This window comes from Diadema antillarum, unplaced genomic scaffold (assembly GCF_040938485.1).
Source record: "Diadema antillarum isolate AM-2024a unplaced genomic scaffold, OU_Dant_1.0 scf00000183, whole genome shotgun sequence".
NCBI lineage: Eukaryota > Metazoa > Echinodermata > Echinoidea > Diadematoida > Diadematidae > Diadema > Diadema antillarum.
The window spans coordinates 1,142,658-1,169,032 of NW_027271072.1; the positions used below are offsets into that span (position 1 = coordinate 1,142,658).

General features: G+C 39.1%; 1 protein-coding gene across 1 annotated transcript in view; it reads right to left on the bottom strand.

The window, feature by feature from the left end:
- LOC139723228 (uncharacterized) overlaps window positions 1-26,375 on the bottom strand; it is a 78,234-nt gene that overhangs the window by 18,762 nt on the left and 33,097 nt on the right. Inside the window, exon 13 of the mRNA XM_071634488.1 lies at window positions 7,183-7,350. Coding sequence (XP_071490589.1) covers window positions 7,183-7,350 — 168 coding nt within the window. The remainder of the gene's footprint in view (window positions 1-7,182; window positions 7,351-26,375) is intronic.

The window sequence follows — 26,375 nt, forward strand, 5'->3', positions numbered from 1 at the left end:
AATTGAAATTAACGTCCTTAAAGGACTCATCACATACATAACATGAATTTCCATTAATCCGAATCAAGCATTTAGTACATGTGTCTGATATTTTGCTGTCAAACAAAACTGCTTGGGAGCATGAGGGTCTGTATTATCTGTACACTCATCAGGAAAGCCAAATTCCACTTGTGTCAACTACAATTTATTCCTTACATTGCATGAAATTCACTAACCTTGGATATGCCAGTGCCATGTCATTTGCTCCTGCGACAATTGCTCCCATAAAATATCTGCACGCTATAAAGCCAAACGGAAATTCTACCCACAAGCAGAACTCTAACCCTAATCCTAATCCTCACATCAAACTAAACCTAAAACCCTGTCACAACCCTAACCCTAACCTTAAGTCCTTGGAGAAAATGAGACTGGAGCAATTGTCGCAGGAGCAAATGTCATGTCACCAGATAAGCCATGCATATATATCCATATTTTACAGCTAGCTGTCTTCTCAGTAGTCACATTCACACAGACAAAATAGTGGGAAAATGATCGAGGATCGAGATACAAATACCAAGATTTCTCATGCCCAGACAGACAGAAATATTCCCCTCGTTGCCAATCGCGATAATTTGTTGAACAAACTGCATATGCCCCAAATCTACCAAAATGGTGACCCTAGCCAATGTGTTCATGCACTATTCAATGTTTTGAATGACAGGATGTAAAATCTCCATATTTTTTTGCTCCAGTGTTCACACACTTGCCATGGTATGACTTACTGGTAGTATTGTGCTATTTCTCAAATCATCGCAACAATTCTGAAATAATCACAAGATTTCTTGGGATTTGGTTCCACACGTCCACACAGGCAAAAGCCTCCAAGTTTGGCGCGAGATGCCAATCTCAAGATTTGTATCCCACTATTTTGCAACCGTGTAAATCCCACTATTGTCTAGAAAAGCATTTTATTTTGGTAATATCACATCACGTTGCCATGATTAGCTCATTTCTCTGATATCTCCACTCCACTGGAATAACAGGAAGCATTGGGGATGCCTTGCGGTCGTAATGAGAGTTTATTGGGGGTTGTTGGGAAAAATGTGTCTCAAGATGAGCCATATGAATGTGTTAATGTGTTTGTCAGACATTGATGTGTCACGAGGTTTAGGAAAATGGTAATCCCCCCCCCCCTTCATTCACAACAATTTTTGCATGTAACAGTTCCTGGTTTCATAGTTTAGCTTTCAGTCTATATTTTTCAATAGTTCAACTTTTACTGGAGACCTTGTGCATCAACTGATGATACAATGCACTCAAGAACTTAAACAAGACAGTTTTGTACCCTTTTCATAAACTCATCCTCCAATTATCTGCCTAAGAATTATGCAGACATTTCAATAAAAAAATGCGTTCACAAACTCTGAAAATTATCCACACTTTTTTTTACGAGCGCCCGTCCTGAAAAAGGCGGAGAATCGTCATGGTGACTGTACACGTCCCTCCTGCGGGAAAGACAGGCGACCTTTTGACCGCTCCCCGGCAATTATCCGCATAACTTTGGATTTGCGTTCAGAAACTCCAAATCTGGCCCCGATGCTGCTATTATGCGGATAATAGAAGCGTCGAAAAAAAGCGGATAACTCTTGCCCCACTCCGATTTTACGACCAAATTATGCAGATATTATCCGCATAATTGAGTTTATGAAAGGGGTATTGGAAGACTGCAACATTCCAAAAGAGTTCTAGTAATTCAGTGATAAATGCAACCACCTTATGGGGCACAAATCAAAACGCTCGAATGTAACAAAACTACTCGTAAGTGAAACAAAGTAGTCCTCATGAAGGGTTGGTCCCACCTTTTATTAGGACTATTAGGACCTTTATATGTTTTTGGATATCCCAGTCATTTCAAAACCAATTTTCATCAAATAGACTTTGAAATCCTCTGAAGTTGTATGCTCTTTAATATTTCATATAAGTGGTTTCTAATTATCTTGCAAAAAGTTAAAAACTGAATCCCCTTCTCAACCAAAACGATATCATCCCTTTAAGCTCTCGTCATTTCTTTCCATGATTTGCCAGGTATAATCTCCAGATGTGATCTCACTGAAGCCGAGGGAGGGGCTCTACCCCTCTTGCAGGAAATAGCTCCGCAGCTTGGTGTCCTGGAAAGAAGCAGAATCTGGCACGTATGCCACCCACACGAAAGATGCGGTCGGCACTTGCCAACTGCCGGCACCACTGCTGCCGCAAGTGACTACCAGCACACACACAAGTGAAAAAAAAAGAAGAAGAAGAAATAAAAGAAAAAACCCAGACAGGCACGAATGCTCTCGTAAAGCAGCAGCATGTAAACATAAAAGTGACACGTTAAGTGTCTGTCAACTCTGCACTACTTTATCAGAGCAGTCAAGACTCATCACTGGCAACAGGAGCAGGGAGAAAAGAAGTGAGAGAAAATACAGACTGACAGATATACACACACACACGCACACACACACACACACACACACACACACACACACACACACACACACACAAAGAAAAGGCTTTGATCGAACTAGACATGCACACATAAGAAAAACAGTGATCACAATAGACATCATGTCTGGATCCTCAAGTAGCTCATTATCTCCAGCAAGATTTCTAAATGTGTATTGTAGGGCAACATCCATTTCGCAGAAGACATGAAAAGTGATTGGCGATTATAGGAGACAATACCAAGTCGAGCTTTAATGGTTGACGATCTATCATTCACCGTTCCACCGGGAGAGAAGTCTGGATATGGCACTCGGCGACAGTCTTTTTCATCAGCTCCACTGTTGCATCATAAATCGATGAAAATGACAGACATGACATCCTGTTGTGATATTTCATCATTGCTTTTTTTTTTTCTTTCTTTCTTTTAATTGTGGTTAGCACATCTTCAAATTTGCCCCTCCTGAGCTCCTGAGATTTCGCAGCCAGCCTTTTCCTCGTAAATTACATTCCGCATCAGCGGGGCGACGTGATAGAGTGCAGCACTCTTGATTTCATGTTGTGTTTGGTGCTGCATGAGGTCGCATAAGAACCACATGAGCATAGACTTAATTTTCTTTGGCATGAACGGTTTGTTAGCATCTCTAGAGGAGCTCGTTCCCTTTGTAATCGTAACACATAATGATTTGAGCTGGTGTCAAGGTTTCCATCAAATGTCCTAATTATGGAAACCAAGGGACTTGTTCCCTTCTTGCAGATTACTGTATAATCGGCATGTCCCCATTTGTTTGTCTGAAGTCCTAATTACAGAAACAAAATAGTGTCAAGCACCCTGACCATTATAATTTTGAACCTCAAAGATTTCTATGATATTGGCAGACTTAAGCACACAATCTCTCTAAAGCATTGTATTGCAACTTATAGCACAGAAAGAGTACCAACTGTAAAGGACAAAGACAAATAATCGTAAGAACTTCAAATTCCATTGAAGGGGAGATGAGCAGTTTTGCAATAACACCCTTCTGATTCTCATTCGGGGATAGACATTCCGTTGAAAGGGGATGAACAGTTTTACATTAACGGCCTTCTGATTCTCATTGGGCAATAGAAATTATTCCATTGAAGAGGAAATGAACAGTTTCGCATTAATGCCTTTCAGATTCTCATTGGGTATAAACATTCCATAGAAGGGGAGATGAGAAGTTTTGCATTAACGCCCTTCTGATTCTCGTTGAGTAATAGAAATGATGGATGCCCGGCGCCGATATCATAAGAATCTTTCTGGAAGAGGTCGGAGGGCCTTCTGTCATGGAGGAGTGGAGAAGTGCTTGGGAACACACAGGCGGGATGCTCTTGACCTTTGTCCATCAGTGAGATTGTCTACCGCCCTGCTGCTCCGATTCCTCCTCTCGACTCGCTCAGGATGTTAATCGAAGAAATCTCGCAAGACACCCGTGCGCCCTCACCTCCGTTCCGGTGGTGGCGCCTCTCTCTTTCTCTCTCTCTCTCTCTCTCGCAAAGCGATAAAGATGATTGGCTCCAACGGACGAAGGACAGGGCCGCATTCCGTCATCGCCAAACTACTGTTGCGTGTGGGGGGAATTTGCGATGGTGATATATGTGAGGATTGGGAGAAATTGGATGGGCCGGCCTTCCTCCCTCCCGGCCCAACAGAGGGATGAGATTATAGCTCAGTGGGATTTCAAGATTGCCAAGAGAGTGACAGGGTGAGCCAAGACAGAGAGTCATTCAGAGTTCATGTTCTATCTCAACATCATTCACACTACTGCACCATTGTTGGATGTGCCATTTCTAGTGCAAGTCATGTACACACTCTGGGAAAAAAAAAATCTCCATCTACAACAAACAAACCAGTCAAAGCAGAATGCAAAGTTTGTTTTCTTGCATGGAAGGAGCATATTGTTAGTTGAGATACAGAACAAGAATTCTGAAGCGTTTGTACAGCGTTATCACCCTCTTAGTATTAAGCTGACTGGCTTTAAGCTCACAGCATCCAGCAAAGTTTAAAAGTGATCATGTACAACAAGAAAATAGCCATACTAGTACTTGTTGTTTACTGGTTGCATCATAATATACCATCTATGGCAGATTTACTCATGACAATAGTACACACTGGCCAGAAGCTGGAAACTTCAAAGGGGTACAACAACTGCTTCACTATGTCCTTTATTTGAAAATGTATCATTGGTTTCTCTTGGCCTATAATGCCTACTTAACATTTCTCTGCCTGAACACATCGTGTTATCTAAATTAGATAGCGACATGCCAATCTACATGCCAATCACAGCCACCTGTCAGACATAGTCCCTATTGATTGGTACATTCCTTGCTGAGGGAAATACAAATGTACATACAGGAAAGAATGACTGCGCTCCAGCCCCTCAATTGACGAAATCGAGAAATTTTGTTTAAATCTGTTATTTTACAGCATCAATATGATAATATACCAGATATAGCTGTATTATATTGACAATTTTACAGTCAGCAGCAGCTGAGGCAAAAGAACACCAATATGAAGGGCACCGTCAACATATTTTTGCAAAACATGTCGGGTTAATGAGCAAAATGCTGCGTTTACAATCTCTCTCATGTGTGTGTAGTGGAAAAACGTAGAAAAGTCATGACCACTTTGCTATAACGAAACTGAAAGAAGCGATTTGGAAACGCATCTGATCCTCGAACACAAGGTACACAAACCACGCTGAACAAGCTGCCTTTTGGTCCTCAACTAAAATGTATTGCGATATGCTTGATGTGCATTGTGAGGGTGGGAGTTCAAAGGTCAATACAAAGGAAAGTGGGTGGGACAAAGATATAGCTAACCACTCAGTCAAAAGCAATGAATGCCCACTAAAGCATGAATAGTCTAAGGCACAATGTCCTGGCACTGTATTACAGTTTTATCAACTTCCTCAAATGGAAAAAAAAAAAAAAAAATTAAATGACAACGTGTCGCGATACCATTTTTTTTTTCAGTATTTTGCTTTCAATCTTATTTACTATTCAATCTATCCAGGTGGCTATATTTCTGTCCATTTTTAAAACTGCCTACCTACCCAGCAAGCCTACATATCTTCCTATAAATCTCTTAGCAGTTATTTTCACATTTCTTCTTTACATGAGGCTCAGAGGGTGTGAAGTCTCAATTACCTCGGCTGTTGTGACACCATGATTTTATTTCTCATCAGGTGCGTACCTCAGTGAGTCTTTGTGTATTTTTGGTCCACAAACCTGAAATACCAATGAGGAAACTGATTCTTTTTTTTTTTTTTGGGGGGGGGGGGGGGGGGGGAGCGTATGGGGATGCATGTATCCAGCTATCTATAGTATATTGAATATTCTTATGCATGGTTTCCAGGGGTTGCATGCACTTATGATGGATTAACCCGTTGAGGACGAATCCCGAGTATACTCAGGCAGGTGTCTATGGGAAATGTGTGTCGTAGCAAAATCAGTCCATCCTCAGCTGGTTAATCTCAGCATTCAGATCGTGATCAACATGGACCCCACTTCATTGCATTCCTGTTATAAATGAACACAATTCTTATTACAATGGAGTAAAAATTTAGGTCAAAAAATTATCATCTAAATATCTTTACATTCTTTGCTGTTTGGCTATGAAAAAATTCAGTGTGACAAAAAACGGCTGGTCCTGATGATTTCATTATAACGAGAATCGCCTGTATTTTGTCTGTGTGAATGGCACTAAACCAACACAAAAAACCAGGTAACAAATTTAGCAGTCTGTCGGCAACACTCTGCTGAGAGATCAATAGATACAACTTCATGGCCATCCAAAGTTTTAAATGGCTCCCCCAAAAAAGAGGCAAATAAAGGTATCTGTCTAATTATATTTGGCAAATAATTGATATTCAAAGTAAAATACTTCACAGCTATAGATGCTCATACAAACTTCACTCCATGTGCGTGGATGACTGCACAAAGCTTTCAGATTATTTCTTTTTGTTTACATTTCTATTCTGATCATCACAGCTTTGTTTACTCTATACAAATGATGCAAGGATCTCAGTTTATTTATATAGATTAAGCTTTTTTTTTCTACAATTATGAGCCATCAGGCATGTCTATCTCATTCATATTCCTGCTTTCCAGTTCAGTGTGCAATTGTTCACGTTACCATATCTTTGCCTGCCAGATAAAGATTGTTCTCATTACATCTGCTTTGATGAGGCCACATGAATTAATGATAACTTAATACACATTGATAAAGGTTACCATCACAATAACGTTAATGTAGGTCCCTCCATGGTTTTAAGTATCATGACGATAGCCATTTCAGGTGGGGAAAAAAAAAGAGAGAGAAAAGATTGTCAAATGTATGACAGTGCACTGCAAATTGCAGCATGTGTAGGTAAACACACTGCAATCAACCATCTACATTAACACTCATTGCTGGGGGCGGGGTGGTGGAAGGGGGAAGTAATTACCTTATGAAATACTGTAAAAGAAACATTCAGGGCAGGAAACTTTCATTCATGGAAGCTGACGGTCATTTTCGTGGCATGACATTTTTGGAGTTTGGCGACTGGCATGCAGACAACAACTTTAGTGTGCATTTTACTCTTGTGAATCTTGGCGGCTCATAAAATTCACAAAAGTGTAATGAATGTGAACATTTCTGGTTTTACTGTGTATATAGACTGCCAAAGAAAGCTCAATAAATGGTCCTAATGAACTTACTGCAGCCTGAAGACATGCTGTCTTGCATAGTAGTCCTTCGCCACAGCAACAATGGCGTTGGTAAGCCTGACAGGGTCCTGCAGCGGCACTCCAAGTGTCCTCTTTCTCTGGTCCTTGTAGAACATCAAGGTTGGGCCGTCCTGGACCAGGTACACAAAGCGCCAGGACCTGGAAGTGACCAGGTGGGGAAAAAAAAGGGGACAGACATTCCTATGAGGACCGTTTGAAATTAATAGACCATCTCTCTATTGTATCAAAATTCATGGATGTTTCTTTTCCTATAGTCTAGTAACAACTCCTTCAATCATATGTTTTTTAGGCAGGACCACTTTAGCATTCATCAGTTGTTGTTACATGGGGCAAGCCGTCTGCAAGCTTTGTGGTTATTAAGGCAAGCTTTGTGGTTATTAAGGCAATCTTTTGTAGACAAAGCACACATAGAATTTGAATACATCACAGAAACAGCCAATCATGATTTGTTTTACGTGATCACTGAGGAAGCAATAAATGCATGTAAGCTAGTATAGATCATTGGATCAACGGTATTATGAGGGACAATACGTTAGAAGTGAAGGGCAAACTGGAAACATCACATTACACCTTCAGACACCAGTCATTTTGTGATTTACAGTTATATGCCTCTCCATGTTCAACTGATAACTCTAATGATTAGAATAAACACAGTGACATCAATTTCATAAACTTCTGGCATAAAATATAGAAATCTATGGAATTCAAGAGATGTGCTCGCTTTCACAAAGTAGCATTATTGGTGACACCCACAGACATGAAACTTAGATGAGGTGATCATTGTTGCCTCTAACTTGTCTGATAGGTTTTGCATAAAGAGGACACATGACTGTCAGGCAGCTACCACCTATTCATGTTAAAGGTCCAGTTTATCTTTGGGAGCAGTGATTTCAAAAAAAGTTCAACATATCACATATGATGCTTATGTGTAGGTTTGTTGTATCACAAAACATCCTACCATATAAAATTTTTGCAATAAAGCCTAAAATATAAGAAGATAGCAGCGAAGATGTGGAGACGTTTCCGCAACTGAAAGATGTCTTGACGACATCCCTGCAACTTCCACGTGAATAAGTTTTCGAGTTGTCACCTTATATGGAAACATCTCACAAGTATCCCTGGAGTCACCTTCTTGGTGAGAGCACAACCTATTTTTTTTCTTTTTTTTTTTTTTATCTTTCAATTCGCTCAAGTTGCAGCAATCTCTATTACAGTGAGATAGGCCCTTAAATGATGATCCCAGGAGACAACTCCCCATCCAACCACCCCCATATGCACAAACACACACACACACACACACACACACACACACATACACACACACACAAATATGTCAAATTTCACCCAGGGTATTTCCGTTCTATTTTTATAATTCAAGTATCACACAGAATGGGCCATTGGAGCATATCAAGCATCAGACAAAAAGAACCATTTCCTTTATGATAAACTTGAATACGAAAAAAAGCGAAAAAGCAACCAAAAAAAGAGTCTGTGGAGTGTGGAGGGTAAACATATTGCATCAGTAGAATGCACATTTGGTATTAATGTACTGGTAGTTACAGACTGTAGGTGGGTTGGGCAAATATTGCACACTGTTCTCTTGAAATAAACTACCATTGTTACATGGTAAATGTCTCTAATGATGATCACTCATTTCTACTCCCTTCATAAAACTAGGGCATTCCATTCCATGGTCCAGTTGATGGCAATAAAAGGCATACCACTTTAAAACATGTAGAATGGTGATTTAAGAGTGCATTAAGATTAGACAATTACAAATTTATGGAACCACATTTATGCAAATTAGGAGCCTGTTGCATTATTGACACTGGCAATTTTTATAAGCTGCAATAAGTGCAGTTACTGCAGCAACAAATTGAGTACTCTCAACTGATTGATTCGGTCCATGATGCTGCCACAGAAACTGCAAAATCATTATGGCTCAAAGCTCATGGATGTCACCCACCCCCTCCCCCCCCCCCCCCTGCAATAATTTTATCACCTTGGCACTTGCCAATATGTTTACATAATCTCTTTCTGTCAATTAAGGTGTTAAAAAAAAAACTCCCTTTGAAAAGTCATTAAAATAATCTAGTAAAATCTGCTTATGTCATATATTTTGTGAGAATTTATTTTTCACAAATTTAACAACACATAAACATATTACCCTTTTTCAACATGAATGCGACGTGCATGCATACATTTCAACATATATTACTGTACTCCACGTTCGCAAAGTTACCAATAACGAAATCGTTGGGAAGTCCCAATTTGCAAAAGATTTGGCTCGCTATATACTGTATATAAATGGCCTATACAGTAGAATAAAACTCCTTTTCTTTTTATTTTATTTCAAAACAAAAAAATTTGCAAAGATTTGCATGCCAACCTTGGTGAGGCATGTGTGGTGATGTCATCATCTAATATGCATGTGCAATTGTGACTGGCGTTCATTTTTCTATGAATCCATTTAAAACTTCATAATATCACAACAAGCTTGTCTTTGGGCATGATCCGTGCAATTTCTTTTTTTTTTGCACTTCCCATTTTCCATGTCTTGTCTGTTAAAGGGATGGTATAGTTTTGGTTGTGTTCCGAATTAAAGGTTGGACCCACCTTTTATTAGGATCACATTGTTTAGGGATATCCCAGCCATTTCAAAACTGATATTCATCAAAACACTCATAAAATATGAAAGATCATACAATTCTAACAGGAATTCAGAGTCTATATGATGAAAATCCATTTTGAAATGGCGGAGATATCCAAAACACAAAGTGGTCCTAATTAAAGGTGGGACCCACCTTTTATTAGGACCATAACCAAAACTTGACCATCCCTTTAACAGAGACTCCAACTCTCCCGTCTTCGACGGGAGATCTCCCGCCGAAAACCCATTTTTGCAAAATCTCCCGTTCTCCCGCTTGAGATTTAATTTCTTCCGCCCTGGCTCTGTGTTTCCCGTTGGAAAGGATTTCTTACTTTCTTACTTATTGCTATTGTATGTTGAAAAATAAGCCTTAGATAGCACCAGAGAGCATCTAGAACCCTGGGAACTTGGCGCTTCGCACACATCAACTTGGAGTCTCCCGTTTGCTAGGGGTTTCAGGCGGGAGAATCTCCAGATCAAAAGGTGCTTCGGGTTGGAGTCTCTGCTTTAATAAAATTTACTTTGTTTCATTTTCATTCTAACAGTCAAGCTGATCTCAGAGCGGAGTTTCTCTTTGAACAATTTGCTACGCCTGAAGTAGCTTTCACGGATACGCCTAGTAATTCTTGCAGAGTGACGTTGACATTGCAACACTCCAGTGACTGACCAAGCCTTGGAAAGAATGAGGACCTCGGCATAAAAAAGACTGCACCCGAAGTCAGGCCATGCACCAGTTTGTATGGTGGCAAATGTCATAATTTGCACACTGACGTGGGGGTAGTTCTGAACCGTCAGAAACAAACAAAACGAAACAAACAAAACATATTTTGTAGCTCATCACTCATCTTACACAAATGATGTTTCCTGCTTTATTGTGGTCTGTGTGTTTTTGTGGTTATGGCGCCACTGGAAACAAAGTAATTGTACAACAATAACGCGGGGGGTCTTCCTATCAGCTTGTTTGTCTTCCATCCTTTGGTCTCCACGGCAATGTGAAAGAAAATATTATCTAAAAACAATACTCCTGAGACTTCATAAAACTTTGAATAACACAAAACTGAAAATCATTTTGGAGCAAATAGAAGCGTTAGGGAGTTCAATAGATGGCTGTACTAAGATTACTTTTCCACAATATGAGATACTGCTCTTAGAGCACCCCCCCCCCCTACACACACACACACACACACACACACACACACACACACACACACACACACAAAATCTGTCAGGAAAATTACAGTTCTTTCTTTATCCTGAATGTATAACCTGCATACTCACATATAGCTCAAGCACAATTGTTTGACCAGCAAGATGAAAACAAATTGTCTAGACGTTACTGAAGGCTGCAAGCAAAGTTGCCAACACTGAATAACCTATGTGAGCCTAACACATTGACCTTTGACTGCAGAAACTTTTTCACCATGCAGCTGATTAAAACTATGACACTTGGTGCATCATGCATTGTCTAGAATTATTGCATTCCTTTGGGTGAGAACAAATCTTCAAACAGTACACTCCCATCTTTTCCCGCAAGCTTGGAACGTAAGATTAATTTGTGTATGCGTGTGTGTGAGTGAACACATATTACGATTTCAGTGTTTGAAATACATGTACCCTTATGTTAAGTCATGTTCCATTCAATTTAACATCTTACATGCTGATTAAGATATCTCCTCTTGGAGAACGTGAAGTAAAGAAAGTTGTGCTGAAATTCTTCTCAATTTGCTATAAACACACTGCTGTTTCTGGCAAAAGGAAGGGACAAATCATCCCAACCTCAATAATTTCGTTTTTTAGATTAGACTGGGCACGTGCTACTTGGACACACAACTTTGACTTGAAACGCTCATCACACTGGGAATCATCCATGTCAACACATTGTGACATTGCACTGATGTCACAGTAAATGACAAATTTTACATTTTGCTCATTAATGAGAAGTGGCACTTTTTGTCCGCCAAAGTAGGCCAGTTCATGTGCTTTCATACACAACTATAGATGCATGCAAAAGAGACTGCCTCGGGGCAGCGCAAATGTGCACGTAGGCCTACCTGGACAGAGCCATATATCCTTTTGATGTAAAGTGAGACACAGAAAAAACAGACTGCATCACGCTGTTAAACTTGTTCGATCAAAATTTGCTATTTACTCGTAGACACGAAACATCCCCCTTGAAAGCATGGTGTGTTTTGGTTTTTTCTTTGACATTTCAGCAAAACCTAGAAATAAAAAGTAAATTTCTGCGAGTTTGGTCGAGAGGATAAGATGAAAATGCAATCATCTATCTGCCGAAGAGTGAGAGGAATGCACGAAGGTTGTCGATGGTTTGTTGGCTGTCCGTCTTCTGGAAGGTAATCATTCCAGACACCGCAATCTTGCGGAAATTTTACCATCGGGCACCTGGCAGATTTCGCGGTATTTGGCACACAAATGCCTTGTTATTTCATCGCTGCAATAGATCACGGAAACCCAAGAAACAAACAACTATTACCACAATGAAATATTAGTCTCAACTGCTTTGTTTGAATTATATCATTGTTGCTGTGTCAATGGCAACATGGAAACAACAAACAAACAAAGACTATTTAAACTCATCAAATATTTGTCTTTCAGAGATGCCTAAAGCCACAACTTTGGAACTGAAAGAAAATAGAATATTCAGATTTTCATGATGTATATCTTTCCATGACAGTTTGGGACATTGTTCAATGATGAAATCTGCCTAGAGCTCCACAGTCATTTCAAACTTGTATGCTGCATATGAATAGTACATAGTCTAAGGGGTGCCAGTAGACTTGTTTAATCTCCTAAACTCTTCTGATTTAAATGTGCCACCCAACTTTGTACGCAGCCACAATAAGTTTTCATACAATTTTGCCTTGTGTAGGACATGCCCATGACACGATGAAGAAACTGGTAGAAACTGTCCTTCATTCTGATAAGAGCTTGAAAATATGTGCCGTTCAACCTTAGTGCAGGTACATGTGATAGATATCTGTTTTCTTCCTTTCTTCATAGAGGAGACTCTTTTTGTCTCGGTTTGTCTCTTGGTGGAGGGGCGAAAACAGTGCAGATATATTTCACACTGTCTCCCCCCCCCCCCCCCCCCCCCGACTTTACCACTGTATTGCCCCTGCCAGCTGTCATGCCTGTTGCCTCATTTGAGATAGGCCTATTTGCTCACTGTATTGTAACACATTTCTGAGGGCAATCTGTAGTAAGTCATGGCATGAAGTTTGTGTGATAGATCGATGCAATAAAATTATGTCTTTATTCCCTTCATTCAGCAATTAAAAACAAAAAGAAAAATCTCCACAGTGCAACTAGATAGAGCGGTCTTTGTGCATGGCAGATTAACAAAATCATTCTCTGTGGCTCACATATCTGCATTTTAATATTAAAGGCATGATTTAGGCTGTCCTGTGTTTAAATGGGGAATATTTCAGTCTTATGGATTGTAATGAACTTCATCAGTGCAGATTATAATTTTTTTTAACCACTATTCTCACATATTTACAATGTCCATATCCTTACAACATAAGTCCTAGGTTATTGATTCAAAATATCAATATCCACCAGAGCAAAGCCCCTAAAACACCAATAACGACCAATGAAGGTAACAAACTGAGATTTAATTACAGAGGATAGACCCATAGTTAAGATACTCCAAGGGCTAAATATAACTTGACATCTACAAAACTACTGACTAGAGTATACATTTTAGAAAGCAGTTGCTACATAATACTCTAGAAAGCACCAACAAAGAACTACACAATGTCTGCCTTCTCTGGTAATCCTGATCATTTCATTTCATTTATTTCCACAACTGTCACAACTTGATTTTTTAAAAAGGAAGAATTAAAAATACAAAACAGCATGGCAATCATATGCAATACATGGTGTGGAGGAAGAAGCAAAGGCCATTGACCTGTCAAGACTTCTACTCTAATTCTCCCCCTCTCCTAATCATTATCTCAAGTTTTGAACATGACTGCGCTTGTTTCACAGCCCTATCTTTCACATAATTTCTCCTGATCAAATCATTTCACCAAGCACATCATCTATTAATGTCTATCTGGAGCCCTGCTTCAGTGAGAACTCAGCGTACACAAAATGTACTCAAGCTTGACACGTTTGAACATACAACAGGCTTCTCTACTGACTGAAAAGTGTCACTGCTGCACCTTTTAAATCATGAGAGGGTGAGGTGCACATAATGCTAGTGGACAAAAAAAACGAAACTCGTAAGCAGGTCAGTTCATATGTGAATAGTATGAATCGATTGCTATTCATCTGTGAAACTTGAAGAAGAATGCGAAAGAACCCTTTAAAGCCACTGAACTCTGACAATGCACGACCTAGAAAGCTAACGACAGTGACAGCCCACTTTATAATCTCGGAGCAGATACTAGTTACGTTCAGACGGCAGGCCCTAACCTCGAGGTTAGGAAACCTCGAGGTTTCGCTCTTGCCCCCTAACTACGACGTGTGTCCACACGACGAATCTTAACCTCGAGGTTACGAAACTTCGAGGTTAAGCTTCTGCCCCCCGTAACTACGAGTGGGTCCTACTCGATGTTAAAACCACAAAACCGGAAGTTTCAGCCCACACTGCTAACAAGGCGTCTATTTATTCTTTAGTCGAACCCTGTCGGACTCGCTTACGGGTACTCTTTTTCTCTGTCATGGTATGCAGAGATAGCACTGCACTGATGACTTTATGCCTTTATGAAGATATTCGTCGAAAACATTTTTTTAGCGTCGGAGAAGAATATAGAATACAGTTTGATAGCGAGTAAATGTTAATTCGACGTGTTCAGTTTCAGAGATCAAGCGCATGGGAAGAAAAGATGATGTTGTTGTGTCATGCGTCATAGGTTTTTCACGTGTGGTGTATTTGTGGTGTACGTTTGGGAGGTTGACCCGGAAGCAGAGGGAAATTGTGGGGGCCGGAGTTTACGGCAAGGTCACTCTTAACTTCGAGTTCGTTGTGTTTTGTGTCCACACGGTGCTTAACTACGAGTGGGGACCCCCCGCGGCTCGTGGTTAGAGCGCTAACCATAAGATTTCTCGTGGCTCGAAACTTCGAGCAAACCTCGAGGTTTGCTAACTACGAGTGCGTCTTCACGGTCCCTAACTACAAGCTCTAACCTCGAAGTTTCCTAACTTCGAGGTTAAGGGCTCCCGTCTGAACGTAACTATTGCAATCTCTGTAAACACACCCCCATCATGCCATCCCCCCCCCCCACCTGCCCAATTCTACATCTCATTTTGAAGCACACAGCACATCACATATTCCATGTTCTTTCTCTTCCTATCCACAATATGATCAACTTTGCTTTGCAGCAAAACCTCTCCTATTTATCTAAACGCATTACCATGTGGTGCTCTTTTCTATTCCATTCCTTGCACTTAACATCAATTTTCATCATCATGATCACAAGACACTCACATGCATGGCAGTTTGCTCTTCTTCTTTTTTTTTCATCCCCGCACTATTTTGAAATTCGCTCTAAGCGAAATTCAGCCATAGCGAGCGCCCTAAAGGTTAAAATATAAATGGATGACAGAATTGTAACACTTGGTCTGGACGAATAAAGAGCAATGCTGATAAGTGAGCACTGGGAATATGGGACAGGGACACTATCATGCCATTGATGTATGAATTCCCATCAAAGGCCAAAATGAGAGTGTGTGCATGTGTGAGCGTTTGTGCGTAAGACCTTCCTTAGTGTATGTGTGTGTGTGTGTGTGTGTGTGTATGTATGAGTGTCCCTTAGTGTACACTTGTAGCATTTACGAGAGGCATTTTCACTTGCGTGCCAAAGCTATAGTGTAATATGCCTCTTTCGCTCAATATCATTCCTCTCTATCTCTGCTCTGCAATCAACCCATTATAATTCGTTAAACCAATGACCAAATCACCCAAAATAGCCACCTCAAGATTTTCCTTAATTTATTTCATTTTTTCTTTCTGATGAGTGAAACCTAACAAAGAGGATGTGGACACTTCATTTCTCATCCTATTAATTCATCCTCTCCCTAATCCAATCATGGTCAAAGCTCGGCCTGCTCTCTCTCTCTCCACTTGAGGCCCTAGGTCTCCCATGGCCTCAATAGGATCAGCAAATCCCGCAAATCCTGTTTGCCGATATTACACTGACGGCCGCATTTGATGCGATGCACGATCATCTTGCTGCGTTCTCCTAAACAACCCTAAAGAAAATATTCTCAATCACTGTCAATCTTATGGAGAAAAAAAAAGTGGAAAAAAAAAGCAAAAAGTCACATTTTCATCTAATCGCTAGATGTGCCCTAGAATTGTTCTATTTTGACGATTTGACAGAATTTATTCATTTGCACATTTATACATAAGTGAATGCTTATATAGCAATGATAGAACAGAACTCCAGAAATGGGCATTTTAAATTATGCTGTCAATTCCAACAGATTATCCAAAGCGTGTTCTTCAAATAAACTGTTGGTATTGACAGCATGATTCATGCCCATTTCTGGAGTTCTGTTCTATTATTGATAATATTATTTTTAACAACACATGGACTACGAATTACTTAACATAATTATATATTATATGTGTGTGTGTGTGTTTGTGTGTGTGTGTGTGTCTGTCTGTCTGTCTGTGTATACATATAGATATAGAAATGTCAGCTGATTATTGGGTTTCACACAATCATAGCATGGATACTAGCACCACATCCTTGACCCCTCAAACACCATTTGGTGATCAATTATTCCCATAAAGTAAAGCCACATGGTAATCCGAGAAGCCTTGACTCCATATGACATTGTACACACGGATGGAACACTGTAACAGGATCAACTAACCCTCCTGCTACTCACCCTCTCTCTCTCTTTCTATCAATGTTTTTGAATAATTCATAAAAGCGCATATTGGATACCAGTGTTTTCTCAAATCTCATTATGGTAATCCCGCCTTGTTCACTTTGCTGATTTACATTTACACTAGCAGTCTGGCTCGTGCAGCTTAAAAGTCACAGATGATCCTTGCCCAAGTGCAAAGTGCTAGGTTTAATTCAATTCATTCAGTTCCCCTAGAAAGGAAAAGAAAAGAAATCCTTTATGCAAAGTGAAAAACCCCATGTACAAACACATAGAATAATGATTATATTGTGGAAACTTGACAATACCTGTGATACAGCACTGCATTAAGCATAGCTCAGCAGGAAAAAGAAGAAGAAGAAGAAACAAATACAGAGAAAGTAAACAGATACATTGTAGATATGGGGAGTCTAAAGTTAAAATGAGGCTTCTCCAAATGCTTTATCTGGAAGGTTAGGTTTTTAAAGGGGAATTCCTGGCTGCAGAAGACTTCTGTTTATCTGTTTGTTGGTTGTGTTTTTGGTTTTTTTTACGTTAATGTGAAAACAGCGTTCTCGTATGTCTGCAAAACTGTCCATTATTGCTCCAGAATGTACACATGAGATGCATACAAAATGCTCAAATTTCAGTTTAAATAACAACAAAAATGTGAATTATTAGCTAAAATGGTTTGCCAGAAGTACTACAATCTCAGAGCTTACCCGATCGTGGTTGCTACGTAATTTTTCATAATCGATGCTTGATCATCAACAGATTGGGCCACAACAGTACCCACCGATCTTCCGCGCTTAAGTAAATCCGCGTGCAGCTTGTTGGAAAATAGGACTGCTAGGGCACGATCTATCATCACATAATGTTCTACCAACACGTACCCACAATGCTGAACGGGGGAAAGCTCTTCTGGAATAACAGTCATAACGATCCAAATTATTCCATCTATACTTTCGATCTCAAAATACTGCAAAACAACTTATTATCCTGGCAAATCACATCAGTCAAACAAGTTTTGTGGTAGACCCTTCCAATGTATTGCCAGTAAATTCCAAATGATGGAAGGTGAATTTTGAGCCCTTCTGAGAACTAGACTATGTTTTAGCTTTAAACACACATGCCAATGAACTATCTATAGTATTACTATGATTTCTGTGAAAAGAACAACAGGAAATAATTGATGGCATTTACGGAATTTATCAGGTATAAACAGTATCAAGAGTTTCTGCAGTCATATAAGAACTATATATGTTTTACCTTCAACCCTTTGAAGACGAGTCCCAGGTATACTCGGGCGAGTGTCTATGAGAAATGCATGTTGTAGCAAAATCAGTCCAACCTCAACGGGTTAAAGTACAATTCGTAAGGCATGATCATTGTGTTGGGGGGTAAATTGCATCAAATTTTCCGTGCATAGCTAGCTAAGTTTATTCCATGAAAGGAGAACTAATTAGAGCACTGATGATGGGATTTCTTTTTTTTTTTCTTTCTTTTTCAAATGTAATGCATTCAAATTAGAGGAAAATAACCAAAATGTCCAACTCAAAGATCATATGCCCTGCCTGAGCGATAGTATATGTAGTATGCATACAGCATGCTTCAAAGAAAGAAAGAAAAAAAAAAGGGTACTCAATTCGTTTAATCCTAAAAATATTACTTCAATATTTCTTGAAATGACTGATATATGCCACAAATCTGTACTCAACCATGCAATGAGTGGGCTTTTCAGGTTCTGCATCCAAGTATCCATTTGGAATCATGCCTTCATAGGTGCATATAGCAGAGTCAGCTAATGTGCACCCTGTAAAAGCTGCTGGGATTATCAAATACACAGGCTCTTTTGACCCATTCTTTTCTTTCTTGGTTTCATTTTGTTGTTGTTGTTGTTGTTGCCTTTTAACAGAGCAGCTAAAATGTGAAGCACCATTTATCTTCCTGTGTGGAGACAAACTGGTTTTGATACATATCTGTCTTTCATCAACCCAAGCAAAAAATGTCACAGCGTTGGAAAAAACTTACCGAAAGAAAATCCTCTTATGAGGGCTGGTAGGTACTCGATTTTATTAGTTGTACTGCTGTGATGTATTACAGGGAGGGTGAATGAAGCCACACCGCCAACAAAGAAACCATGATACAGTACATTGTATATATGCCTCTTCGGCTGCGTTCATCAACTTCCTCATGTTTGAAACGCGTTTCAATACCCACTATCGAAATATGTTTGCAAATGCATTTCAGATCACGTTTCTCGAATTGTTGCATTTATCAACTCTGTTGGGAGTCGATTGGGAGGCCGTACCACTGCGCTACTCCATCGCGCAGTTTCACCCGAGGAGCGGAGATGTGTACCAGGTAGTCGGCAGTGGTTGGCGTGGGCAGGTCCAAGATATAAACGCGTTTCAAAACAACTTTACATGTATCAACTCTAGATAGAAACGTGTTTCTAGCTCAAACGCATTTACGATTGCACTGTTTCAAACAAAGCAACATAACATCAGGATGGAAAATCCTTTCAATACCCCCTACACCACTGGACTGATGAGATCGCTTGTTGTCCCATTTTTTTTTTTTTTTCATCAGTCATGCTTTTGTTGATATCTGTAGCTGTGTTTCGGAGAAGTTCATGATGCCTAAATCACTTCATTTTTGGCAATTCTTCATTTTCAGATTTTTTTTTTTTAAAGATTATATCAACTTGTTTTTGCTCAGAAGCGGGCTAGAAGATAGCATTCTGTATTTCTGAAACAGTCTACACTCTCCTCATTTTACTTCAATAGTGTGTAGCTGCTTGTATTTGGCAATGTCTAACCATGCTGCCAAACTACCTCATAAATTTATTTCCCCACCTCAATTGTAAGAACTTTGATGAATGATTATGTTGCAGATTTTTTTCTTTTTCTTCTATTTTTGGTGCACTTCAACGTTCATATCTTATCTCTGTTGTTCTATTTAATACTGCAAATTATTAAATCTTGCATCAGTGTTATGTTGGGTATTGTTTTGTTTGTGTGTGTGTTTGTTTGTTTGTTTTTCCTGTCAGCTCTATGGCACTGGTTAAGATACAAAGGGAATGAAGCTAGCTATGCTATATTCCTTCCTCGAGGTAATATTGTCAATGAGAAGATCCCAAAATATGTCAATACAGCCACAAAGTATTTTGGACTTACGCTGTACAACCCCTTCTACTTCTCCTCAGTAACAATATGCTCTTGTAATAAAAGAAACAATTATTATGTCATTCTGTCACATACACACACAGCATCTGAAACAAACACACATCATTTCTCCACTGTGTCTTAGTTTTCACCCTCCGCAATATAAAAAATGGGCAAAAGTACCTAATATTCAAGGCTAGAAAGAAGCACACAATAAAATCACCAGAAATTCAATGGATAAACAGTGGGTGACGTCAATTTGAAAAGCGTATAAAACGAAAAAACAAAAATGTGCGACTGTCGGAATTGCTGATCTCTGAAAGAGAAAACCCCTGGCAGTAAAAACACCCACTGTCTAATATTGATAAGTTAACCCTCTTCAAACTACCGTATGACTGTAAATTACAATTCTCAAACACAGTATAGTTAATAGTGGTAATGACTGACTTCTAAGCAGCCAGTTTCTGCGACGAACTTTGATCAAGCACTGCAGGGGCAAGGCACTAGAATCGTCCTTGTCCTTGTATTAAAACCTTTCCTTTGTCCAACAACATAAAACTAAAAGATGAAGTTGTTGGAGAGTCTAAATAAATAACCCACCCTAGCTGGTGAAGTATCCATTACATATTAAAGGGATGGTACAGAAATACTGCTAGTAATCTCGTAAACCATCTTTTGAATGGGATATAAATGTTTGTGTCCTCAATCTGTTCTTTCAGATGTAAAGAATGGCAGTCCAATTTCCACGGTGGGTTTCTGTTGTCTTATAAAAATTAAAGGTACCAGGAACTATTGACAGATTCCTTTTAATCTTGCAAACTTCGGCCACTTATGCCCCAATTTTCAAAAATGACATTCTTGCTGGGAGATATGACTTAATTCAACTGTTCTACTTATACGCAGATTAAGCTCCAATAAATGCCAGTTTATTGCGGATGCACCTTCGGTCTTCAAAGTGTGTGTATTCCTCCAAGCAATAAAAAAACCACCCAAAAAAAAAAAACTCACGTTTGCAATTTATTGCAGGATGCAGAAGTAGGTTGGATATTTTGAAACGGTGGTAACCCCATGCACAAGTGTATGACCTACATATTCTCTGGGCTTTGCCAACTGCCTGTTTACACGCTCAATTAGTCTCTCGCCTTTGAATTTCTAACCGCCCTTTTCTCTAGCGGGCGTGCTGTAGTTGGCTACTGCAGACATGTACGCAGCAAGTTGTCGAATCGATAATTAACCAGGACATCTTTCACGCAAAAAAGGAGGGCGTCTCTGCCATACAAGATACATATTTTCTGAAGCCACAATGTAATATCATATCTTTACGAGGCTTGTCAGACAGTCTGAGGAGGAACCACATCCACCCCAACTATTAAAAAGACTGTACGAACATTTCATACTTAAGGGCAACGAACCCCACTTACATTTCAATAATGTGAATAGAGTAAAAATCAATATAGCACATCAGTGAAGTTTAAGGAAAATCAGATATTCCATTCAAAAGATATGAATTTTTAAGATTTTGCTACAACATTCGCTGGATAAGAAGACTACAACAATTTGTGATGTCACACATGGACAACGATATATTAAAGAAAATGCAATTCGGATGAAGTGAGACATGCCCAGGCATGACACGTTTTAGAAAGTTGTGGTTTATGGGGAATTATACACAAACCACTGCCAATGTACTGGTGAAAGAAGTATTTACAATTGTTTTACAAATATTTGAATTCATAATAAAATGAGAAATAAGTAAAAATACCCATTCTTGCTTGCTGGCACGTAAAGAAAATACAACCTAGGACCACAAGCTCTCTCCCTCTTTCCCATCCTCCTGATCTGATGATCAGCATATTTCTACTTCTAGCTGCAGCATTGAGGGCAGTATATCATCATATCACAGCAATCAGCATTTATGTCCCAACTTTATTACTGCCTTGTATTTGCAACAGAAATGTTGTTTGTGTTTGGTTTTAGCATGATTTCATACCGAAAACGCGTGAGAACACACAGACAATCCTGTGCCAGCCCATGCGCAGAAAGATCCACTGCCATATAAAAGTGATGGCCTGAAAGTTGAGGTCAAACTGTAATAAGAAGAATGAGTAAAGTTACCAAGGTAATAACAACAGTTATGTTCAGACGGTGATCCATAACTTTGACCACATGCTCGTAGTTTAAGTATGGAGCACCAAGTGTCGCATGGTCTCTTTCATCAACAAATGACAATTTCTTATATTGTTTTTACGTCGAAGAGTGACGACATCAATTTCGACAATAAAATGACAATTTCATTGACAAAATAACACTTTCATCATGAAATGACAATTTTGTCAAATGAAATAACAATTTCATCAGGAAATTGTCATTTCATTGAAGAAATTGACATTGTCACTTGTCAAAAAAATTTTTTTTTTGTCCTTTCTGATATCGTTTTCATGTTGACTAGTGACAACGTCAATTTCGTTGACGAAACAACAATTTCATCAGGCAATGACAATTTTGTCGACAAAATAATAATTTCGTCACGAAATTGTGCTTTTTATTGATGAAATTGACATTGCCACTTGTCAACGAAAAAACAATCTCATATTTCGTCATCACAAAATTGTCATTTCGTGACAGATGAGATCATGCGACACTTGGTGCCCCATACTACAGCCACGAGCTTATCCTCACAGTAAGCTTATCCTCGAAGTTATGGATCACTGTCTGAATGTAACTAATGTAGATAATCACCGTGACATCAGTTTCTGAATAATCATGACCTTTGTAGCTCCTACGACAAGACAGTCTATTCATAACGCATATCTTGCCCCACTTCACCGTCTTTTGAAATACCATGTACAGTACAGCTCATCTGCTTTACTACTTTTTCTCAATTTTTGCCATAAGCAGATAAAACACAGTCTCCTACTGCATAGGACTTTAACAGGAGGGGGAAAAAGAAAGGCAAATAGAAAGAAAGAAATGGCTTTCTCTCTCTGATATCCTTGAAGGATGCTTTACCATCCAACAGATATTAACGAAAAATGAACACAGGCGGAACGCTTTCCTCCTAATATTCCCTGCTGGGTAGTTGATGATGATCTATAATCTGACAAGCACCGGTGGTACAGATGCCAGAGCCATCTTCAAATGAAATTTTATGGCCTTTGGGAGGGCATAATAGGCATATGTGGAGCGGGGAAAACTTCCTCAACTTCCCTCGTGCCACACAGCCTCCTTGAAACAGATACTGCATGGGACCTGCTATTTGCTGCCACTACAGTATTATGGGGGACTGGTGAAACCATTTGAAATGGAAGCTATTTCAATCTGGATCGGATTCGGAAAGTAGTAGGTTTTTGTGACTTTTGTGATTTGAAAGCCACAAATATTTATTTCCCAAGAAATTGTCTGGTTTCTTTCTCTTTTTAGTATAAAAATTAGTGATTACTTTTACTCCTGTACATTCCAATACAGTGTAAAACAAACTGGCTTCAGACAACACACCCTAAAAAGTGACAACAAAGATTTCTTTTTCAAGGGTAGGAGAGCTAAGCACATTGAGTGCAACTTGGTGATTTTCATTGATGTTGTTGTTGGGGGAGTCAGTTGCTTTCAACAATCAACATTTACCTCAATACTGTATATCATATTGTTACAAATCATATCAAAGCAGCACAGTACATTTGTCAAAATACTTATATGGTTTAATAATTATGTCTGTTTATCATTTTTTATTATTATATTCTCGATGTATTCATCTAGCTGTGATGTTTTTGTCATAAAGAGCTTTGCTTTGAGATCCAATTCTACACATCTCAAAAATACATCCAACTCCACAAGCATGGTGGATGATTTCCCCTCCTTTTTTCCCCCTTTATTTTATTTTATTTTTTATTTTTTTTTTGGGGGGGGGGGAGGGGATGAACATACTGTTTGAGCCCGACTATCTTACAATTATTTGCTTGCATGCAGACCCCTTTCCTTCTTTTTCTTTCTTCCTAAAAAGAGAGTATAAACCTGGGAGACTACCAGTTTCGATAAAAGTATTGAAACAGAAATATGATAGATTAATGACAGATGAGGTAAGTGGATAGAGGAACTACCACACTCATCACCATTCAAACAGCAGTGAGTCATCAGGGTCATTCACACACGCTGAAAATGCGTGAGTTGAACTGCGATTTAAATAATTTCTTTTGCACACTGGTTCACATGCACCTGTACTTAGGCAAGAAAAAGCTGTGATGTAAATTGCACTGGCTCATTAACAAAAAACGCAATTCAAATTTGCATCGGTTCGAGAGAGGTCAAAATGCGCATGGGAGAGTGTTGGGGTTTGACCTGACTTTGACCCAACTGTCCAGCGCACCTTGCATCATGGGATATTGAAAAAAGGTGCAATTTCGCATGGCTGTCATACACACCTCAAATAATCGCAACTATTCAGAAAAAGTGTGACTATTTCTGAAAAGTCATACTTTTATTGGTATTTTTATAGGTATGGATTGAATCTCAGTTATAGTAGTGATTATCATGTCCACATACATAAAATAGTACAAATTTTTCGTGGCCCAAAATAATCGCAACTTTTGGTGGCTGTGTGAATGGGCCTATCATGTATTAAGGCATTTTGTGGGTATGACAAAGAGCAGCTTTTTCGTTCATGTGATCATGCCATCATTTGCATATGAAATGACTCCTAGGATGTCTTGTACCATATGGAATAAATCATTCATGATGTACTGGAGGTATCATGATCTAGTGAGGAGGAAGGCCCTTCAATGCTGCATTACATATTTCTCCAATTGTCTTTTAAAAAAAAAATCAAAGATTCAGGGTCCGGCTATTTCAGCATCACCTACTTCATTTGAAGCAGTTGCAAGAATCTGGGTCAGATTTTTCTTCTGATGACAAAGATATAGTTATGTGCACAAACACACAAACTTCTCAGTACTCCCACAGTTTCCTTTGTTACATTTCTCAAAGGTTCACGGCATGCAAAAGTACAGAGAAGCACTCTTGTGAATATCGCAGCCAGTGTTACTGTATGTGTGTATCAATGTATGTCTGTTATCACCACACATTATGGCAATGTCTGCGGAGGAGGTATGTACTAGTGCACATGGTCTTCATCAAGACGAGTGTTTTCATTTCACTCAGAGCTGTTTCATTCTCATGATCTCAGATGTCTGGGGATATGGCATTTTATAACAAACTATTTTGACAATAATGTAGCCAATTTTTCTTGAAGTGCTGTTGCCATGCCAAAGCCATAATCATCTAGAAGGTACAATCAGGGATTTTCCCATTTCTCTTTGCAATTCTAGAAGGTGAAAAAAAAAACCTAATTCAGGCGTGCATTGGGATTTTTTTTTTCTTAGCATCGGGAGAGCTTGCAGATAAGCTGTAAGATTTTCTTCTACTTTAAATGCCTGTTTACACTATCAGTCTAGTCTGCAAGCAATCCGACCAGGAAATATGCTTGGTTCAAACTCAAATGTCATTATTCATAGGTTCCCAGGAAAGTGGGTGTCTTCTACAGTTACAGATGTATGGCACAATTCTCCATCATCACTTAGCACCAAAAAAAAAAAACAAACAAACAAAAAACAAAACATGTCCACTGACTTTTAAACCACGATATTGTTTTTGTGAAACCACCTACAAATATCTAAAAAAAAAAGTTTTTATCATATTTCACAGACTGTCTTCGAGAAGACATTTTAAGATCTCCAAATTCTTCAATATAAATCACAAAGATGGAATGGAAACTTACGTCGTGCGATGTTTTGCCGATTAACAATCATTCCAGTTTTGTGATTTATAAGAATTTGGAGACTTTGACTGGATGAATATCAATCTACATCAGTTTATTCAACATTTAAAGATGCACTTAAAATCAAGCAAGAGTGTTGGACAAAAACACAGACAATTCTACAAGTCGAATACATGAAATATTTCATTTTTTGTAAAAATATAAATGTCTCCCCACAGGATGGTACTAACATTGAGAGGAGTTCACAAAATAATACAATCTACCCTTTTGAAATCCATAACTGGTTTTTATCTAAATCTAATTTATAAATTGCTGTAACACTTCAATGAAATGTTTGACAGTTTACACTATCTCAACCAGATACTTCTGTTTCCAAAATGATATGACTACTGGTGTAGTGATACAACCACAGGGGCTCGAAAAAGCAGATATTGGCAAGTGATACAATGTTTGGCGTATATGGATCTCCCTGCAGATCAGCAAACATCATGACGTTTTGACCTAGCGATATTAGTCGTCAAGAAATATTCTCAAAACCATCCCACCGAATATTTGATCTTTATACATTTTGACCTAGCAATATTAGTAGTCAAGAGATATTCTCAAAACCATCCTGTATTTGATCTTTGTCGGTGTATACCCTGGTACCTGTACGGTTGGTGGCAAGCTAGGGTTAGCATGAGTTCTTCCCCCGCTGATGGGGGTTATGGTGGGGTGGGGTAGGGAGGGGGAGGGGTGG